The following is a 23,038-nucleotide window of genomic DNA, read 5'->3' on the forward strand; positions in this document are numbered from 1 at the left end:
TGTAAATAAGTTTTAATTAAGGATTAAATGCATCTAAACACACATATTGTAATGCAATGCTCTCCCACATATATTTCAATTGTAACTTTGCTTATGTCACTCGCTACATTGAAACTGCTGTCATGGAAAATTAAATAGATGTTCCTGGCTGATAGAAGATGAACAAACAATCCCCAAACAATACCCAAAACTTGCAAAATTAACCAGAATAGAACTCGACCTGCATCTCAACCTGTAGCAGCAGCAGTGAAAGGGTGTTCGGTGCTGCTGAAAGCACCATCCTGAGTGCAGGACTGCGCTAAAGCCATTTACAATGGATTCAATAATGTTCCTCCACAAAAACACGTAGCCTAATCTTGGTGAGTAAAGGGTTTTTAAATTATAAATAAATATTAATTAAACAATAAAATCATAATGTAGACAGAGTATACAGGTTAATGTTGGCATTTAGGCTATTCAGAGCTGAAGGCAGACAGCGTTGTCGCCAGGGCGGCCAGAGCGACCTTGGACACTCTCACCGCTTTCGGTGTGACTGTACGGTAAGGGCCTCCTCACTAGCCTTCCCAAAAAGACAGTCAGACAGTTACAGCTTATCCAGAACACTGCTGCCAGGATTCTGACCAGAACCAGGAAATCAGAGCACATCACACCTGTCCTCAGGTCTTCACACTGGCTTCCAGTTACATTCAGAATAGATTTTAAAGTATTATTACTGGTCTATAAGTCACTGAAGTCACGTTAGCTCCAACTTGCCTAAGCACACCTTCCTGGATGTTTCAAGTACGCTAGTAAGACCTTGATAAGCTTGTTCAGGTGTGTTTGATTAGAGTTGGAGCTAAAATCTGCAAGACACCAGCCCTCCAGGAACAAGTTTGGTGACCACTGGCCCAGAACCTCAATACATTACAGATATGCTCGGTCTTCAGCTACTAACAGCGCCCCCAGCTGCTGCAATCAGCTTCCAGAAATGATCAGATGTGCTATAACATTAAGCACATTCAAATCCAGACTGAAAACACATCTGTTTAGCTGCGCCTTTACTGAATGAGCACTGAGACAGATCGCACTATTGTGTCTTTCTCTTCTTTTTTGTATTCCTTTATAACCTGTTTTTAACCCATTTTTATCTGTTTTTAATAATTTGTATTATTTGTTTTTATTTTCTTATACTTGTTTCTTTTATTCCTGTTTATGTAAAGCACTTTGAATTGCCACTGTGTATGAAATGTGCTATAGAAATAACCTTGCCTTGCCTAATTCTGCACAATCAACCCCTGCAGAAAACACTAACATTTTAACTGGGTGAAATGAAAACTTATATTAGCACAATATTTTTTGACAACTCCCTGAAAGTTATGGCAAAACATATATGAATGAATATTTTTGTGTCTTACTGAAATTTTGGTGTATCATAACCATAACTAGTCATTACCTTTTTGCTGAATCTGTGTCTCTAATGAGATTAACTTCTTCCTCGTTTCTTCAAATTTCTCCATTTGTGCTTCCAAAAATGCTTCTGTGGAAATAAAACGTCTATCATTTTCTTCCACCATCTGCTCCAGCTTGGTCACCAACATGGACACTTGTGTATTTAGCTCGAGGTAATGATGTCTTCCCCCAAAACACTCAATGACAGCCTTCATTGCTTCATTTGGTCCTTTTGTCCTGTGCTCAGATTTCTGGATGATGAGAACCATGATGTGGTTTTTTATCTCTGAGCTGAATATTTTCTGAAACTTCTCTGTCTCTGTTTTGTCTTCATCAGTAAGTGGACCATCAGGAATAACAAAGAGGAAAACATGAACTCCAGGATCACAGAGCGACACACAGCGGAGAGATTGACGCATCTCCTCTTTCTGTGAGAGCAGAGTCAGAGCTGGAAGCTCCACCAGAGTGATCAGACGTCCATCAACCTCTCCATCCAGCTTCACACACTCTGAGCTGAGCTCTGATTCTTTGTCTCTCTGATCCAGCATGAGCCTGGATATGGAGGATTTTAATCCTCTGTCTCTCCCACACAGAACCACATTCAGCTTTGCCAAAACACAGACAGCCTCTGGCACTGAAAAACAAACACAGCAATTGATTTGTGGGTCAGTTATGTGTTTTTATTGAATTCATAAGGTTGCTATTAATTGTTGTTATTATTATTATTATTATTATTATTATTATTATTATTATTATAGCATTGTTATCAACATTTAATGAACACTTAACACACCCCACACAGACTTATCCATACCCTTCACCGTACACCATCAATATGTAGCATGCACTGCACTTTAACCAATCCATACTTGAAACAGTACTGCCTACAACTATGTGGACACCTATTCATTGCACATATCACTATCAGTTTTACATTGTCCTGTGTTTTTAATTTTATATTCAACAGCATACTCATACAGGAGTATGCTGTTATATTTTGCACTATCGTTGTATTTGCACTGTCATTTTATTTGAACTGTCTGTATTTTGCACTGTCATTAGCCCCTTTCACACAGTGATACCGGTAAATATCCGGAAAATTTCCGGAACGACTTTACCGGTATATTCAAAAAAGCGCTGTTCACACAGGCGAGGACGTTACGGAAATTTTCCGGAAAAGAGCATTCACACATCCATTCCAAAATACCGGTAAATTCTGACATCATTCACCACAAATGAGCTTTAAACGGCTGCGCTTGTATTTGTAAACATTTGACTAAATTACAAACTCTGTGGATGATCAATATTGTAAACAACTTTCACTGGATCATATTCGCATGTCGAGATGTTCATAATATGTGCGTGTGCTGACGCTCACAGGCTGTTTCATGGGCACACGCAAAGCTTGAAGGTAAACAAACAACGGCTTATCATAAGCATCTTATCGATGATTGTTTGCACAGTTGGCATTAAGAAGAACATATAAACGTGATCTGACTAACTTCTAGCAGCTAAATGTGTCTGGAAAAATATTCAAAGGCTTTTATTCTCACAAACCGCGCGGACGTAAATGCGTCTGACTGTTGTGATTGGCTAAAGCAGACGTCTCACGTCAGCACGTTCTAGACGTGCACGAGCTTATTCCGGAAATCTTCCTTCTGCGTTCACACAGCGCAGCATTCCGGCAAATTGCCGGTAATGTTACAACTTCTCTTTCCGGAAAATAGCCAGAACGAATTTACCGGTATTTTCTAAAAGGACCTGTTCACACATACAACCTTTCCGGAAAATTGCCGGCAATTTTCCGGAAAGGTCTGTATGTGTGAAAGGGGCTATTGTATTTGCACTGTCTGTATTTTGTACTGTCACACGTGCTGCTGATAATGTAACAATAAAAGTGATTTGATTGGATTTATCAATCACCCCAACAGTAACTTCATAATGTTACAGCAAGTACCTAATAAACATTGACTATTTTTCAATATCCAAAACAAAAGTGTGTGTGTGTGTGTGTGTGTGTGTGTGTGTGTGTGTGTGTGTGTGTGTGTGTGTGTGTGTGTGTGTTTGTAAGGTATAACAACACAATCTCACGGCAATTCGTAACTTTTTAATTTAGTGGCTAATTCGTATGAATTCGTAGGATCTAATTCGTACAATTTAGTACGATTTGCTTATCCCCCAATGACGGTTGGGGTTAGGGGTGGGGTTAGGTGCCACGCCTCCTTTTTAAAATCGTACCATTTCGTACGACTGAACTTGTACGAATTCGTACGAATTAGCCACTAAACTGGCAAAACGTAAAATACTTAGTTTTCTCGTGAGATCAGACTGGGTATAATTAATGACCTGGCATTCAAAGTGACCAACAAACAGTCAAAAATCCAATCAAAATTAAATAAAGTCTTGCATAAGAATTGTACTATGCATACAGAAGCAGTTTGAGGACAAAAACCTGTCAAATGACTGAAAATACAACATCTGAACTTTGTAGGTGTTGTAACCATATTTTAAAAGAAATAGTTGACTCTGCTCAGGTGAAATATCAGAAAACAATGCTGACCCAAGGTGTAATGGCCACTCTGCTACACAGCTTCACCACCTCAGGTGTGCATTATTTTCTAGGAATTCAGCACCTTGTTGTCAATAATTCCTTACTTTTATGCCTACTTTATTTATTCCATTCTGATTGGCTAGAATATGTATAGTAAAATCATTAAATGCACAGGTAGTTAGAATCCAGCTTTGAGTGGGGCAATTGTTTGCTTTGTGCATTTAAAACCCTTTAATGTTTAGCAAGCTGTTGAGTATGACTTAAATGCCCTATCTGTGTTTACTGAACAAGTTTGCTGTATATATAAAATTAATATTATTTTATTTCAAAGTCTTTCTCTTGAGTTGAGCAATGTTTATGTGTAAGTGTAAACTTGTTCTCAAATATAATATTGCGAATAAATCTTACATAAGATGCTACCTTGAACAGCAATATCCAATTTTTCTTTATTGCTCTGCTTAAAGTGTCCAAAGTCTTCCAGATCACAGTCTTCCAGATAAAAGTTCTCTTCCTCTGTTGTAACTGAACCTTCAGATCTGCTTTGCTCTTCATCTGCTGATGTTTCTCTTGTTTCTTCATACATGTCACAAATAAGAAACTCAACCTCTTCATCCTTGAGAATCTTTTTTATTCTTTTAAGTATTTCAGATTGGCATTCAGATTTTTGTTGATCAAACTGAAGATGTCCACCTCCACATTCCTGTATTAACTGGTGAATGCAGTCATTGTTTATGTCCTCCTCTTCAGTCAGCACTATAGTGTGTTTAATGGCTTCATCACTGAATTCATTCAGCACATATTTCACTCTCCTTCTGTCTTCCTCAGTGAAGTGGTTCTGCTGCAGTATTAGTATGATCACATGAGGTCCAGGAGCAGACAGATTCACAATCTCCTTCACTGTCTGTGTGATCTGAGAGCTGAACAGATCTGGGATCAGCAGTTGAGAATCGTTGACGACTGTAACCTCTCTGTCCTGCAGTTTTCCTTTCTCTCTCTCGATGTGCAGCTCTACATCAGCAGATGGTGCTTCACTCTCAAACGCTGATCTTCCTAAGATGAAGTTTCCCACACTGCTGTTCTCTGTAGTATTTTTCCCCAGCAGAACAATCCTCAGATCACTCACTGGAACACACACAACACAGTTTGTAGAATTATAATGCTATAATAGTTCACACAAGTGCATCAACATGTTTATACACAGTAGGGATGATGGAAAACATGTTTTCAGTACATAAAAAGTAGATATTTTTTCTTCTTGAGAAAGTCTTGTTTGTTTTATTTCAGCTAGAATAAAAGCAGTTTTAAATTTTTTTGTCACCTTTTTAAGGACAACATTATTAGCCCCCTTAAGCTAATTTTTTGTCGATAGTCTGCAGAACAAACCATCGTTATACAATAACTTGCCTAATTACCCTAACCTGCCTAGTTCACCTTATTAACCTAGTTAAGCCTTTACATGTCACTTTAGGCTGTATAGAAGTGTCTTGAAAAACAACTAGTCAAATATTACTTGCTGTCATCATGGCAAAGATAAAATAAATCTCCAAATCAAATTAGAGATGAGTTATTAAAACAATCATGATTAGGAATTTGCTGAAAAAATCTTCTCTCCATTAAACAGAAATTGGGGGAAAAAATAAACAGTGGGGCTAATAATTCAGACTTCAACTGTATACAGGCCCGGATTGGCTAATTGAGAGGACCGGGAAAATTCCCGGTGGGCCAGTCCGTGTTTTTGGCCGCGAGAACTGGTGTCTCTAGCTGCTTGCACTCTCAGCAGTCATACTTTTTTCATTTCTTTATTTATTTATTTGATCATAGCCTCACTCTTTTATTCATTATTTTGCCGCAGCTCCGACCTTTTATTTATTTTCTCGCAGCCTTGTGAGCAAAATACAGTCTGCAGATTAATGATGACGTAACTATCATTCGACCCCAAACAGCGGCACCTTAGTGAATATAAGAATTAGAATAATTAATATTAATGAACATTACACCTGCTCAAAAATTGGATGATTTACTACATAAATAAATCTGACATAACTTGATCAGAAATCTAAAAAGGGAGAATAAGATTAAGCCATCAATAGAAAGTAATACTGTGATCAAAAGAGTCTTGCAGGTGACAGTGCAATACTTAATTTTGTTATTCCAAACCCACTGGTATAACAGTGCCATTGTGGTCCAGTGGTCAGCACGTAACGTTGCGATGTCACCAACCCAAGTTTGAACCTCACCTGAGTATTATCTTTTACATTTTTAGTGTTAAAACATTTTGAGGTTAAGATATTTTATTTTTATTTTTTGTGTAACCACTATTACAAAGGACAGGATATCTATAAAGAATTTTGCACAAAATATATACTCAGATATTGCAGGACTGGACATTGTGATGTTTTAAAGAATATTGTTTGAGATTTAGCCACCCTTTAATCTTCTCAAATTTATGAAAAACATTTGAAGTTCTAAAGCAGCTGTGTCCTTAAAACAGACGTGATCGTGTCAACTAGAAACTGAATTGGAAATTACATTATTTTAATAGTCAGTCATGAACTGAGGTAGGCCAGTATAAGGCTTAAAACTTCAGGGCTCCCACTCCGGCCCTGACTATATACACATACACACACACACACACACACACACACACACACACACACACACACACACACACACACAGACACACACACACACACACACACACACACACACACACACACACACACACACACACACACACACACACACACAGTACATACACAACTGTTTAAGTTATGCAGGATGCTGAAATAATAACTAAATCAAACAATCACTTAAACATTTATGTTTATTAAACAAACAAGGCACAATTTAATTGTTGATCAATGTGTTCATTCTTATTATATTTTTTTTATAAAAAATGTTTTATCAAATATTACAAAAAAAACACTAATCTAAAAAATTATGTATATAGTAAAATAAAGTTATTTTTAGTGCTAAAGTCTGTCAGGAAATTTTATTTATGCTGATTCACAGCATAAATATCATTGTTTAGAATGCTAAGGTAGAATTGTTGACTTACTGTTAGGTCGGTCGCCAGATGGACTGCGTCTTTTAACTGCAAATAAAAACACAAGTTAAAAAATTCAACTTTACTTAAAGAAATGAATAATGTATTGAAAGATGTGTAGCTTTTTTCTGTGTATATCTTTTGCCAGTAAAAAGACATCAGTGATAATACATTTCAACTATAATAAAGATATACCATTACAACCCTACTTATTTTACTACTATTTTTTACTTGTATACTAATTGTAGAAACAATTTGAGTGAATAATGTTAGATTACAATTTTTTTAAATATATAAATTATGTTTTTTTTTGTAAAATGCATTGTAAATAGATCAGGCTTTACTGTTTATGTGTAAGAGACAGTACCGTTTCTCCAGAGTAATGCAAATTTTTAGTTCGAGGCACATCAGGTCTGACTGCTTATGTGTGTAATACAGTATCATGTCTCCAATGCATATAATACCTTGATTCGGAAAATATATATTTTTAACTAAACTACTAATAAGCACTGCCCCTAAATTGTGTATTTAACTGAGTGCCAGCTGCAGTAGTTCAGATTTTTCCATGAACGACACAGTGACAGTGAGTTCTCATTAAAGGATTCTGCTTTGAAGATACCCTGAAATTTCCTATGTCATGTCTACATAAATATGCATATACTGCCACATTCAAACTCTGACAGCCAATAAGTTGCTAATGAATTACTTAACATGTTTTGACGTTTGTTCAATTTAAAAATCTGCTAAAAATATTGAGTTCGGTCCTATTGCCTACTGATTATTTTGTTAAAGGTCCCATGAAGTGCTTTGAAATGTGGTAGAGTTAAGACATAATCATGAAGAGAGGGATTGTGGCATAAAGTAGAGTAAATTCCCTTAAAAAAATAAATAAATAAAATTTTGTTTTATGTCAAATACTAAAGAGAATTTGACTGGTCAAAATTAGATGAGAAACTGAAGATTAAAGTGACGCAAAAAAACTGTTGATACATTAAATTAGAGCGAAGATAGCCCCTTTCACACAGTAATACTGGTAAATATCTGGAAAATTTCCAGAACAATTTTACAGGTAAATTCAATAAAGCGCTGTTCACACAGGCAAAGACATTACGTAACATCAATTGGACGAAACCTGCAAAAACAATAAATGAATACGCAAATATATAAATAAAAGAGTAAATAAATCCATAAATTCCTGCATAAATAAAACAATAGGTAAATAAATATGTAAATAAAAAAACTAATGTATACCTGTATACAAAATCTACAAATTCCTGTATAAATAAATATAGACATAATTAATAGTGTGGGCAGGTAAATAATTAAATAAATTACACAAATATTGGGGGAATAAGAAAATGCTAAACTAAAAGTTTATTACGCTTTTCAAATGTCAATTTATTTTTGAAAACATTTGCATGTTTTCTTTTCTTTAGCTCAACATGCTAGTGATCAATCATCAGAAGCCAGTCCAAAAAATCAAGAGCAATTTTTTTTTTTTTTAACGATCAACCAATAATGGCATAAAGACCACCTTTTTATGATTGATAGACACCCTCTCATTATACTTTCAGTTCAGCATTTTCTTATTCCCCCAATATTCATGTAATTTATTTCATTATTTACCTACCCACACAATTATACAAATACATGTATTTATTTATTTGCATATTTATTTATTATTTAATCAGTGCAATAATTTATGGATTTATTTACATTTATTTATGTATTTGCGTATTTAATTAATTATTGTTTTTGTAGGTTTCGTCCTCAATATAAATGTTCTTATACACTCATGAATGTTTATTTATCTATATTTGTCTTTCCTATGATTCTTCATTATCAGGAATGTGAGTACTGTTAACACTGTATACTAATTTTAATACAATTATTAATAAAAACTTTTATACTAAAAAGCAATGCAGTTGCCTTTGGATAAAGATTTAACCTGGATGCATTCATATAAATATATTTGCATGGCGAAAGACTTGAATAAATATTTTTCTTTAAAAACAAAAAACTGAGAAACTGTAAAAATGTTTTACATCCCCTTATCATGCTTCAGGTGACGTTTTATTATAAATCTAACCCTTGTATACTCACCACACAAATTTTCTTACAATCATGCAATCTGCAGAGTCAAATTTTAACCAGAAAAACAAATGTACTTTGTACTTGTAGAACATTTCCTTATGGGCCTTGATAAAACTTAATTATTCCTATCATAAACTGTAGCTTATTGACAAATGCCTTACATGCAAATTTTTGTCTGTGACCTTGCTTTTTAACTGACTGTTCAGGTCAATTCAAACTGTGTTAGGTTATACATACTCAGATGCTACAGTATAAATATCTATTTCAGTTTATATATAAATATATATATATATATATATATATATATATATATATATATATATATATATATATATATATATATATATATATATATATATATTTTTTTTTTTTTTTTTTTTTTTCCCCCCCAATTTTTTATTATCATAATTAGTATGCCAAAATCTAATACCAAATCAATGGCTGACAGATTTTATTTTTTATTATGTGCCCCGACTGTATTTTTAATTGTTATGGTGCTTACTCATTTTATGGAGCTTGGTGACAAATAATGTCTTGGTGACAAATAGCTGCAAAGGAATAGTGTGGGCGCTGAATGAGACTTACATTTATTGTTTATTTATGTCAACATTGAAATATGATATTTATGCATTGATGTCATTTTGCATTTTTTCTGCTATGCTTGCACTGTTGCACAATAAATGTTTGTAGCTATATAGATAATGACAAAAGGATACCTGTTTTTATGCATAAATTATTTTGAATGTTGAATAATTGTTATTCAAACTCCTTCAAAAGTTATAGGTAATGGTGACAACTGACAAACCTTGTTATGTTACCTTACTGTATGTACAGTATAGTATTAAACAGTGCGAGTTATACATTGACGATGGGGGGGGGGTGATGTTTGGTAATACACAAACTTTTTATTTTTATTTTTTTTAATACACATTATTTTTTGTTATGTTTTGACCGATATATTCTTCAACATAACTTCTGCAATTTCAGAGTTTACTGCAGGTCAAACTATAAAATCTATAATTTTACTTACATCTAGGCTATATATAAAAACAAGCACATATTTTACAGGAAAACCGTCTTTTAAACACTTACGGCGTCGATCGTTGCTCTATTTCTGCCGGTGAACGTTACTGTTGGTTGAAATTTCCTTTCCTCACATACAGTAAGTGGCGCGATTATTTATTCACAATGGTATGAACCGTTTTAGGGGTGGTGAAATGTATACTTATATTAGACGTTATTGTAATTATTAATATTGTCATTTAGTCATTTAAAATGCAGATTAGAAAAAATACTCCTCGCTATTAAAGTACTGAACCCCCATACATTTTGTTTTTCAGGGGGATTAATCGTTAACTACGGGGGTCAACAATACCCCCATCCACCCTGTGATTAGCTCGTTGTTAATAAACTTGTCTACATTCACTTTTTCCATGTCTCGCTTAATACTGACGAAATTAATTAATATAGATTTACAGTGTGTGCTCCATTAGATATTAAGTCTTGGAAATTATACAGAGTATAAATATATATATATATATATATATATATATATATATATATATATATATATATATATATATATATATATATATATATATATATATATATATATATATATATATTTTTTTTTTTTTTTTTTTTTTTTAAACATCTATTAAAGTACAATTATTTTCTTACCTGGACTGAACGCCATATTCTTCTGATTAAAGTATCCTAGATAAACTCAGCACAAAAACACGCACATCAGCGGAAAACAATCTGAAGTAGGGCGCTTGACAAAAAAAAATACATAATAAAAGTTGGCCTCATCTTCAAACATAAAAAAAAAACATTTGATGGAAATCTCTTACAACATAATATATTTTGAGCAAACAGGATCTAAATTGAAAATCGAAATGTCAAAAGAGAAAGTGTATTTAGCTGACAAAAGATGGAGAAGAGAAACACACTAGCTAAGCTTATATATGCATATTTGATTGTTGCAAACTTTGCCCTGGGCGTGATTTTTGGACTGAGCCCAAGGGCCTTTTTAGACACCACAATTATATTTTCTCAGGCTCTACTACATTTTCCCACAATATAAGCTGCCTCACAATGCTCTCCATTATCTGCATATTAAGCATACTTATAAAAAAGTAAATTGTCGAAGTATATACAATACATTTTGCATGCCAGTATATTAAGTAAACGTCAACTTAAGTCCACTGAACAATTTACATGTCTTATAAGGAGATAGATCAACAAGGGGTCACTAATGAAAGCACAACATTTGTTTTATTCATTAATTCATTTTCTTTTCGGCTTAGTCCCTCTATCAATGCGGGGTCGCCACAGCGAAATGAACCGACAACTTATCCAGCATATACTGTATGTTTTAGGCAGCGGATCCCCTTCCAGCTGCAACCCATCACTGGAAAACATCCAAACATACTCATTCACACACATACACTACAGACAATTTAGCTCACCCAATTCCCATAGCACGTGTGTGGACTGAGGGGGAAACCGGAGCACCGGAGGAAACCCACCGAGCACGGGGAGAACACGCAAACTCCTCACAGTAATGCCAACTGTCCTAGCCAAAGCTCAAACCAGCAACCTTCTTACTGTGAGGCGATTGTGCTACCCACTGCGCAGCCAATATTTACATATTTGTATATAGTTTTTATTACACAGTACACACGTAAATAACAGATATTTAATACATAATTTAATAGTCATATATACATTTATATTCACAAATTGTAGTAATAAAAATTAATATAAAATAAAAGAAACTTGGGGGGAGGTCAGTATCATGAACAGCTGACCTAATGTACATGAACACACAAAGTATTCAAAAACATATTTTTTTTTACACACACACACACACACACACACACACACACACACACACACACACACACACACACACATATATATATCATTTATTATTTTTTAAACCTACAGTAGTTGTCAAACTTGTATTTATAGTTAAAGAACAAATGATCTGCCCTCAATGTAATTAATTTTTACATATAATTAATGTTCGGTTTTTGTTATTAAATTTTTTTTCTTCTGAAGAAATTCTTATTTGTTTTAGTTTGGCTGGAATAAAAAATATATATTGATGATGTTAATAATAATTAAAAAAGTAATAATGATGATGATGATAATAATAATAATAATAATAATGACGAGGATGATAATGATAACAATAATAATAATAATAATAATAATAATAATAATAATAAATAAATAAATAAATACCTTTATTTATGCTCTAATAAATAATGTGTGGGGGAGTAATTATTTATATTATTCAATCTATTTAAAAGCTTTGATTTGAAAGGTTATTTGTAGGTTTTACAAAGCATGCTTCTTTTTAAAATGGGTTTTTGCTTATCTTTAAAACCAAATTATTTATTTTTTTCTATGTATTTTTTTATTTATTTTTTGCATTTTACCGTTTAGAAGCAAAAATAATCTGTTAACAAAACCTTTAGGAATAAACTATTTATTTATGCTGAAAAACAAAAAGTTTGATTTGCACTCCTTGCCATGTGCCCTTAAGTGTAATTGCATTGTTTAACATTTTTATTTTTACTCATATTTTTAGATGACATCATATGTGCAATTGTATTTAGTGTATTTCTTTTTAAAATTCTACTTCTTGTATTAATGTTACCTGGCACCTATAGGGTCTGAGCGTGACTCACTGTATTTCCTTATGTGGTCAAATTGACAATAAAGCTGACTTTAGCCTTCCAAACCAGACAAGTATATTAATCTAGCACTATGTGAAGCAAGACTTACTTTGAAGGGAAACTTATTACCAGGTTGAACATCTAATAAATAATATGGGCATTTGAATGAGGTAGATGTTCTGATTTCAAAATCAGAAAGGTAAAATGGGTTTTAGTGCCACCTAGTGGATAGCAGCTCATTTTATTTTCAGTGATCATTTCCTGGTCAAAGTCAGAGACCAAAAAGCCTCTGTGTTCATTAGCTCAATCTATAGGTGCATCAAACTATCTATCACCTATATTATTAAATACTCCTCTTCAAAATGTTCACTAGCATGTGGGTTTTAATTGTGTTCTTCACCACCATGGAAGGTAAGTAATTTCAGTACTAGTTATATACTCTTTAAGTGGTGAAGGTCGCTTTGTAACATGTCAATACATTGGAGAGGTCTTGCTGTAATGAGTTGTACTATTAATTAATTAAAGATTGCAATTAATACATGAAATGTTTTTAAGATTTTTTTTTCTAAAATCTCAGCAAATTCTTAGCCACTGCTGTGCCCAAAAAAGTGAATAAATTAGATGATGCTGAAATTAAACATAATGAAGTTGTAAATTCAGGCTATTGTAAAAATGTTGCCAAAATATTCCTTTAGGTTTATAAATTGCAGGTAAACTTTAAAATGTACATTAGGAAATGACCATATTAAACAGACAGATGGCAAATTGACGTAAAAAACTACATCCTGCCTTAGGTTTTTCTATTGTGGTTCATGTCATTGTCTTTATCTGTATTCTACTGCCCTTTTACAATGTAAATTGTGTCAAAACAGCTTAACATAAATGAAAAAAAAGCCATAACAATATTTCAGACACATTCTTCAATATTTCAGCATGACAACAGACAAACATTTGGAGTTTGTTGCATTTTTATCCCAAATCAAATCTGGTTTTGTGTTGTTCTAGCTTGTGGACGGGATGATGTATTTAAATCCTTTGATGTTATGGAGGGAGATGTCTTAAATCTACATCCAGGAATTGATCTGAAGGAAAAGGATCAAATAGCATGGTCTTATGAATGCTCTCGTGTCGCACAGATTTATCGAGGGAAAATTTATACCCATTATGATGAGAGATTCATTGGCAAAGTGAACATAAACCGAAAGACTGGAGTTCTAACCATCTCAAACATCAGGATTAATGAATCTGGACTGTATGAAGCCTTCATTGTTATCGACAGAAAAACCTCAAAACGGAAGTACAACATTGATGTATATGGTAAGTGTTAACTATTATAAATAAAATGCATGTGATGTATATGAGTACTATTAATTGCGTACAATTCCTTTTGTCCTAAAGCACTTACCTCATTGGTTACTGAGCACCAATCTACAGGCAAGTCATTTTGTCTGTCTTCTTATTCTGACCTCATAATATGCTAATGTTTATGAGCTGATGTTTGTAATCTTGATGAGAGTCACTGTGTGACCCTTTTATTAACTTCCTCCAGTCTTTAACAATCCTATTATGCCCCCATAGTTTTAAGTTTACAGTGTGGCTTGTATAATGTCAGATACTGACTAGAGCAGATTGACCAACACTATGTAGACATTAAAACCAAATTTTGGAAATACTTTGGGGCCAGTCCATGTATCGCTTTATAGGTTAAAATAAGTACCTTAAAATCTATACCGGATATATAACTGCACCGGAAACCAGTGCAGTTGTGAGTGCACATGGTGTAATATGGCTACAGGATAAAGTATGACCTAAAACATGTTTTAAACATATGTTTGCACGCAATCCTGTAAAAAAGGGAATTGCAGTAGTCAAGCCTAGACATAACAAAGGCATAAATAAGTCTTCCAGCATCAAAATGGTCTTACCCGTGCAATATTGTAAAGATTAAAATATATGTTTTAGTAATATTCTTAAAATGAGTATCAAAAGTCAGCTGTGCATCAAATATCACACTCAAGTTTCGTGTCTTAGTAAAGGTTGAGAATTCTGGCACGTAACCGCATTAAGTTTTACATTTTTGAACTCATCCACAGCAGTGGCAGTAGCCATCAACATAACTTACATTTTTGAACAATTTTGTTCTAAGAAGTTCTGTTTCATCCAGGACTGAATTTTCAGCAGATAAAATTTAAAGGGCAAATGTATCATCAGGTTTGGTACTAATAAAAATCTGTGTATCACCGGCATAGCAATGATCATGCAGACCATATTTTTATATATGGTCCGAGACCATATAAAAATGTCCAAGAGGTAGCATATAGATTATTACATCCTCCCCAGTCTAAGGCTGGGAAGGAGTAATACAGAAAATATGGTGAAGTTTGGATAAAGATTCTTTTCTACTTACTCACGAAATGCCAAGTTTAGTGTCAAATAGAATAAAAATGTATTTAACATAAGCAAATAAGTCTTCAGGAGGGGTCAGTGCCAACAAAAACAAAAACTTCCTAACTCCAATACTTCAATCTAATTACACTAATGTATTAAAGAAAATAAAACAATACACTAACCCCCTTTCTGACCTGACCACACCAGCTACAGATAGCTGACTTGAAACTTACGTTTCGACACAGTGTCGAGATCCCGAAGTGCAAGTGTTTTGAAACAGTGCACCAAAGCATGATTCGAACACCCTGGTCACATGACTAAAGTGTTTCGAAACACCTTGTCATGTGACTAAAGCGATTCAAAGCATTGATCAGTTCAGAAGCGTTTCGAGACCTGGCGAATCTCCATTTGACTCCATTTGACACATAACTTCTATCTCATATAGCCTAGTGGACCATGCATGTGTATGTTGTTACTGTTCTTCAAATGGCATTTGGGTTAAAATCGTAACTTGTACAAATACTCCGAAATCGTGATTGCATGTATTTTAATTATGTTACTGTTTTATGGTGTAGTCTAGATAGGATGCAGCTGCTGAAAAGCCATCAATAAAGCATAATTTTTGTAACACTGTAAAACAATAATTAATATTTTTACAGTACTGTGATGGTTGGGTTTAGGTTTTGGGTAGAAGTTAATAAAATACAATGGGAAATTTAATGAATAATATAACAACCGTGTCTGATCTAGCAACAACCCTGTTTTTATGACCAAAATAAGACATATTTATTCACAAAGTGTTTATTTGGGTGTTAAATGTTGAAACAAAACGATACAAGAACAGAGCATTTAAAACTGATATTAAAAAATTTTAAAATAGCTGTTACAGTCTGGATTCGAACACACTATCCCAGCATGGTAGTCAGGAACCCTAACCGCTCCACAAAAACTTGAAGAGTCCGTTGTACAAAATGGGGTTTAATATCTCAATTTGCTCAACTGTTCTTTGTTAAAGCTATTCTAGTGCAATACATTAAAAAATGACCACTAGGTGTCACTGTAGGGTTGAGTTTCGAAACGTTTCGAAGATTCAACACATTTTCTTCGACTGTTTCAGTGTTTCATGAAGCCTCGCTTTGCCCACTACTACACCACACTGTTGCTCCAAGCCTCTTCACTCCAAATATCCCAGCTCTGTCTTATATCCACAAGCCAATCCTTTGGTGAACGAATCAGGAATGAGAATCCATCAGTAGAGCCAATAAGTAAAGTTGAATCCACCTGATCAGCATCAAAGCGTCGTTGAAGGAGAAAGAGGGAGAAACAAATTTATGGAACATAAAAAAATACTAAAAAGAATATAACCCAGTACTGGTTCCTGCAAAACAATCTGCCATAATGTCAAAGTCTAAGATCTGTTTGCCTTATAATAAACAAATTGAGTGCACTCAGAGAGATAGGATTCAAATCTTGTAAGGCTACACTAGAGAGTCTGATGCACTTTTTAAAATTTTATCAGTTAGAGTATCATGACAAATTGTATTAAATGTGACAGTGAGATCTAATAATACTAAATACCAATTTTATTTTTGATTAAATTTTACCGGCAACTAGCTCTCTGCAACTCTCACATGGTCACCCACTGTAGCTAAAGGGGGGCTGAGCCTGGTCAGTACTTCGATGGGAGAACACATGGGAAAGCTAGGTTGTTGCCATTAGTGGTGTTAGTGAGACCAGCAGAGGGAGCTTAACTTGCGGTCTGTGTGGGTTCTAATGCCCCAGTATAGTGAAGGGGACGATATACTGCTCGGTATGCGACGTCTTTCGGATGAGAAGTAAAACCGAGGTCCTGACTCTCTGTGGTCATTAAAAATCATAGGATGTCCTTCGGAAAAGAGTAGTGGTTTAACCCTGGCATCCTAGTCAAATTTGCCCACTGGCCTCTGTTTATCATGGCCTCTTAACCATACCCTTATCATAATTGGCTTCATCAGTCTGTCTCCTCTCCACCAATCAGCTGGTGTGTGGTCTGGTGCAATATAACTGCAGTTGGATGCTGCACACTGGTGGTGAAGGAGGAGATTCCCCCCAAAATGTGTAAAGTGCTTTGAGTGTCCAGAAAAGTGCTTTATAAATGTAAGAAATTATTACTAACATTAAATAAAATTAAAATTAAATAAATTTAATATTATTTAAATGCCTGATACCAAATGTGATATACAATCAGGGCTAACAGCTGTGAAACTTGACAACAATGATTCTTGAAACTTGTGAAACAAGCTATAAATAATACATTTAATGCAAGCTCAGATAAACTTAAAAAATTATTCATTCATTCATTCATTCATTCATTCATTTCCTGGGGCCAGGTCATGGGGGTAGCAGTCTCAGGAGAAATTCTCAGACTCCCCTCTTACCTCAGTGACCTCAGCTTGGGTGATGGGTGATCCATCTCCATCCCCATCCCTCTGCATCCTCAAAGTATTCCTTCCACTGTTTAACAACATCCCCAGTTGAGGTCAACAGCTCCCCCCTTCTTGTCAGTGTGCAGGTGATTTCCCCTCCTGAGGTGCTGGACTATTTGCCAGAATCTCTTTGAGGCCGACCAATAGGCTTCCTCCATCGTCTCCCCGAACTCTTCCCAGGTCTGAGTTTTTGCTTCTGCAAGCTCCTCGACTGCAGCACACTTGGTATGCCAGGACCCATCAGCTGCCTCGGGAATCCTGCAAGCCAACCAATCCCTGTAGGACTCCTTCTTCAGCTTAACGGCATGCTTTACTTCCTGGTGTCCACCACCACAGTTCTTTATGGCAGTGTCAAGAATGGAGTCAGAGAACATGGAGCACTCTATCTTAACGCCTCCCGCCTTCTTTGGGATCTGGTCAAAGCTCTTCCAAAGGAGACAGTTGAAAAGAGGTTCTTTCATTGAGTTCAAACTTGAGGTTGAGATTCATTTGAGGTTCAGCCAGACATTCCCAAAGGACCCTAATAATATGTTTGGGTCTGCCAGGTTCGTCCAGCTTTCCCTTCTGCCAGTGGATCCAACTCACCACCAGATGGTGATCAGTTGACAGTTCTGCCCTTCTCTTTACCCGAGTGTCCAATACGTATGGTTAGAGATCAGTTGATACAACCACAAATTCGATCTTCGACCTTCACCCTAGAGTGTCCTGTTGTCATGTGCACTGATGGACACCCTTATGCTTGGACATAGCTCCATTATTGGACAAACTGTGTTATTAGCACAGAAATTCAACAACAGAACACCACTCGGATTCAGATCAGAGAGGCCATTCCTCCTAATCATGCCTCTTTAGGTATCACTCTCATTACCCACATGGGCATTCATCCCCCAGTAAAGCAACATTCTGAACACCTTCCAGCACCCCTATCATGACCTTTAAGAAGGCCAGGTACTCTGGCCTGTAGGCACAAACTTCAGTGAGAGACCTATCCTTGACCCAAAGGTGCAGGCAACCCTCTGGTTCCAACACATGGCAGCTAAGTTGGGGAGCAATAAGCAAGCCCACACCAGCCCATGGGCAGCTCCAGAGTAGAAGAAAGTCCAGCTCTTCTCAAGAAATTGAGTTCCAGAGCCCATGCTGTGGCATAAAACCCGGCCACCAGGCCTGGGTCTAGGATGGGGCCTGGGCTGCACCATACTAGGCAACATTATGGTCCTCAATCTTTTTGTACTCATAAAGAGTTTTTGAACTGCACTTAGTCTGACCTGTCAGCTAAGACCTTTTGCCTTGAGAGACCCTACCACTGGCATTAACCCCCGACAACATAACTCTTAGGATCACTCAGCCCTTCAAAGCCATCCACCATGATAAGGTGCTGATTCATGGAGGAGAAATTTAAAATTTAGTAAAAAAAAAAAAAAAAAAAAATGAGAATGTTTTTTCCAAAACTTAAACACAAGGGGAAAACTCGCATTGTTGTTATCTGATACAAAAGCATTGTGGTCAATCAAAAGCAGCCTGCAGTGTGCATATTAATGATGCAGCGTAACAGTTTGTGTAGTGTTCTGATTGGCACTTTTTTCACCGGGACTTTACGCTAATAAAATGTACATAGAACATTGAAAGAGGAAACAATGGTGTTTGAGGCTCACGGTACAGCCATTTCCATATAAAGGACTCTTACTATTATTACATATAATATATACATATTGTAGTTATGACACCTTTAAGACCATAAAATGAACTCTTGCAATGCATAAAATAAAGAGTATACTTTCCTCTGTGCAGGTACATCACAAGCAAGCAACACTAGCACTCATCACCCTCAAGAGATATATCCTCCAAATGAAGGTGAAGAATACCACAAAGGGCTTCCTGCCACAATGGCCTATTTTTAGCTGCTGTGTCTCTACAAACACATTTAATGCACAGAAATGCTTATGAACATCTCTTTCTCTTTCAGATGGTCAGGATCATTGTGGCATGAATGAGGTTCTGATTCGACTGGTTTTGTCTGGTCTGGTGTCAATCGCCATGGTTGCATTTCTAGTTGAGCATCTGAGGTTTTGCTCAGCTCAGTAAAGAGCTGCTGTTTCTGTCTGCTGATATTTGATGCAACGCTTTGATCTTGAAGTGGGTTTCTGGTAGAAACCGCTAATAGATATTAGGCTTGGGCGGTAACCAAATTTTGATACCGTCAAACCGCCTCCATATTTTACCTCAGTATCCGGTATTATCGGCGTAGTAAAAAAAAATTATGACGTAAGACCAAACTGTTGGCTTGAGCCTAAACCATTCAGAAACTGAATACCTTCTATGCGAAATAACGCACAGTATCTCTCTCTCTCTCTCTCTTTCTCTTACACAAACACACACACACATCTCTCCCGCGATTTATTCAGAAATTTACTCCCACACCGTAAGAAATCTGGCCGGCTCCCGCGGTACTGTAGCGGGAATGCAGAGAGCTGTAATCGGGCCATATAAAATTATACCCGATAGGTCCCGAGTCCGACAGGTACATTTTGATTGACAGCTTTATAAAGCCCGAACCCGTTTACAGCCCGACAATATTCATATGTGCTCATGCACACAGCTCTAATGCATTTTTTCAAGAATGAGTCATTTATATGTTTTAACATAATTTATTCGTAAAAAAAATGTAGACTATAGGCCACTTGGAAGTTGAAACAAAGAAATAAAATAAGTCCTCTGTAACATCGTAACATCTCAGCTCTCTATAGGTCTAGGTACACTTAGCCTTTAAATTGACCAACACACCAATGAAAAGAAATCTTGCTTAACAAATCAAATTAAAATAAACTCTAAATGGTGACGGGTATTTTTGCAATAACGAAATTAAGATAAAGGCTGTGCAAGGTTTGTTTCTCCACTTCTCTTCACAATCTGGCATTAGGGCGGCCGTGAAGCTGAATATTAAAAGAATAATGCCACCATTAGCCTGTATACTCTGTCTACATTATGATTATATGGTTTAATTAATATTTATTTATAATTTAAAAACCCTTTACTCCCCAAGATTAGGCTACGTGTGTTTGTTTGTTGAGAAACATTATTAAATCCACTGCCTTTAGCGCAGTCTCTCACTCATGCTGCGTCCAGCAGCTGAACACTCTTTCCTGCAGCTACAGGTTGAGATGCAGAGTTCTGATCTGGCTGATTTTGCAAGTTTTGGGTTGGATTGTTTGTTCATCTTCTACCAGTCAGGAACATGCATTTAATTTTCCATGACAGTAGTTTCTGTGTAGCGAATGGCCTCGTCTTTTACCTGTCAGCTTGCGGTTTTGCGCTCTACCGTAATACGCAGTGTATGAGAGACCGCGAAATACCTGCGGCTGGAATGCGCTCCTTCTGAGCTAGTGACTGGCTTGACCGCCATCAAAATTTGCTTTTTTTACTACTTCGTCATCATTTGTTTCACCTTTGCAGGGATGGTTTTTAATGCACGGATTTGGATTTTGTCAGGTCTCGCTGGGTTCGGGCAAAGATCTTCAGCTCTAATGCAGACCTCTCGTTCATATTAGCCACGTCTCCCTTCTGTTCAGTCGAAACTGCCACACTGCAGGACACTATGGACTCATCACGTCACGTCACCTCTCCCTGTCCCTCTCTCCCCCTCCCTCTCCCCCTCCCCCTCCCTCTTCCTCTCTCTCTCTCCTCCATACTGTCCCCTGATGACAACCACACATACATTTTTTTAGGCATTAAATAAAGGATATCTAATATTTTATGACGGTATAGCTGTATTGAAACTGACACCGTTGCTATTTTTAGATCCCACGGTATACCATAGTACCGTAATACCGCCCAAGCCTAATAGTTATAACCAAATACCATGACACCTCTGGTAAAATTTCAGGAGGAAGCCAAGATTAATCTGGCTCAGCTTCATTTGCACACATTACCTGACCGCCAAATAAGCTAAATCTTTTTTATTTTTCAAATGTATTTTTCTTTTGATTTTATTACTACATAACAGTGGCATTTGATGTTTAATATGTCCAAAAATGTTTAAAAGATATAGTTCACCCAAAAATAAAAGTTTGTCATCATTTACCCACCCTATACTGTTTTGTCCTTCTGTTGAACAAAAAAAAGGTTATTTTGGAAAAATGCTGAAAACTGTGACCATTGACTTATTTGTTTTTCCTACTATGAAAGTCAGTGGTTTCAGGTTTCTAAAACCATTTGAGGTAGAGTAAATAGAATACATTTTTGGGTTAATTAATTCTTTAAATATTCCAAAAATTTCTACATAATCTCAATGTGGCTGAATTTACCTGTCCATTCATGCCTATACCCTAATCCTTTTTAAGGGTTTACCCTCCAGAGAGACAGCTTTTAACAAATCAGGGCATAGTTTGTCAGTTCTCAGCCTCTTTCTTTTCGAAGGAATATGTATTTCATGAAAGTTACTTTTGAAAAAATGCTTTACAATTTTAAGTCACTCAAAAAAATATATATAAAAAAAATAAAATGAAATATATATATATATATATATATATATATATATATATATATATATATATATATATATATATATATATATATATATATATATATATATATGGTCAAAGGTTTGGGGACAGTTAGATTTTTAATGTTTTAAAATAAGCTTCTCCTGCTCACCAAAGCTACATTTATTTAATAAAAAATACAGTACAAATTGTAAAATGTTATTGCACTATAAAATAACTGTTCAAAAGTAGTTAATCATTTGACTTAATCACATATTCCAGTGATTTTAAAGATTAATTTTTAGCTTCTTTACTGCAGTCTTCAGAGTCACATCCAAAGTGGATTAAATTAATTGATTTCCTCAATATTCTACACACAATACCCCAAAATGACAATGTGAAAAAAAGAGTTTTTGAAATTGTTGCAAATTTATTAAAAATAATGAAGCTGAAAAATCAGATGTACATCAGTATTCACAGCCTTTGCAGTGAAGCTCTAAATTAAGCTCAGGTGCATTCTGAGCCACCAGGACTCTTCCTAGAGCTGGCCGGCCATCTAAGCTGAGTGATCGAGGGAGAAGGGCCTTAGTCAGGGAGGTGATCAATAACCCGATGGTCACTTTGTCTGAGCTCCAGCGTTCTTCTGTGGAGAGAGGAGAACCTTACAGAAGGACAACCATCTGTGCAGCAATCCACCAATCAGGCCTGTATGGTAGAGTGGCCAGACGGAAGACACCCCCCGCCTGGAATTTGCCAAAGTGCATCTGAAGGACTCTCAGACCATCAGAAACTAAATTCTCTGGTCTGATGAGACTCAAACTTGAACTCTTTGGAGTGAACGCCAGGCGTTACGTTTAGAGAAAACCAGGCAGAGCTCATCACCAGGCTAATAGCATCCC

The 23,038-nt window shown here is 35.8% G+C and overlaps 1 protein-coding gene across 1 annotated transcript in view; it reads right to left on the bottom strand.

The window, feature by feature from the left end:
* Nucleotides 1-23,038, bottom strand: part of LOC108181393 (interferon-induced very large GTPase 1) — an 85,019-nt gene that overhangs the window by 10,426 nt on the left and 51,555 nt on the right. Inside the window, 3 exon segments of the mRNA XM_068216960.2 lie at nucleotides 1,433-2,062; nucleotides 4,400-5,101; nucleotides 7,038-7,073. Of these exon segments, the coding sequence (XP_068073061.1) occupies nucleotides 1,433-2,062; nucleotides 4,400-5,101; nucleotides 7,038-7,073 (1,368 nt within the window).

The sequence above is a fragment of the Danio rerio genome, chromosome 23 (genome assembly GCF_049306965.1).
Source record: "Danio rerio strain Tuebingen ecotype United States chromosome 23, GRCz12tu, whole genome shotgun sequence".
NCBI classification, from domain to species: Eukaryota; Metazoa; Chordata; class Actinopteri; order Cypriniformes; family Danionidae; genus Danio; species Danio rerio.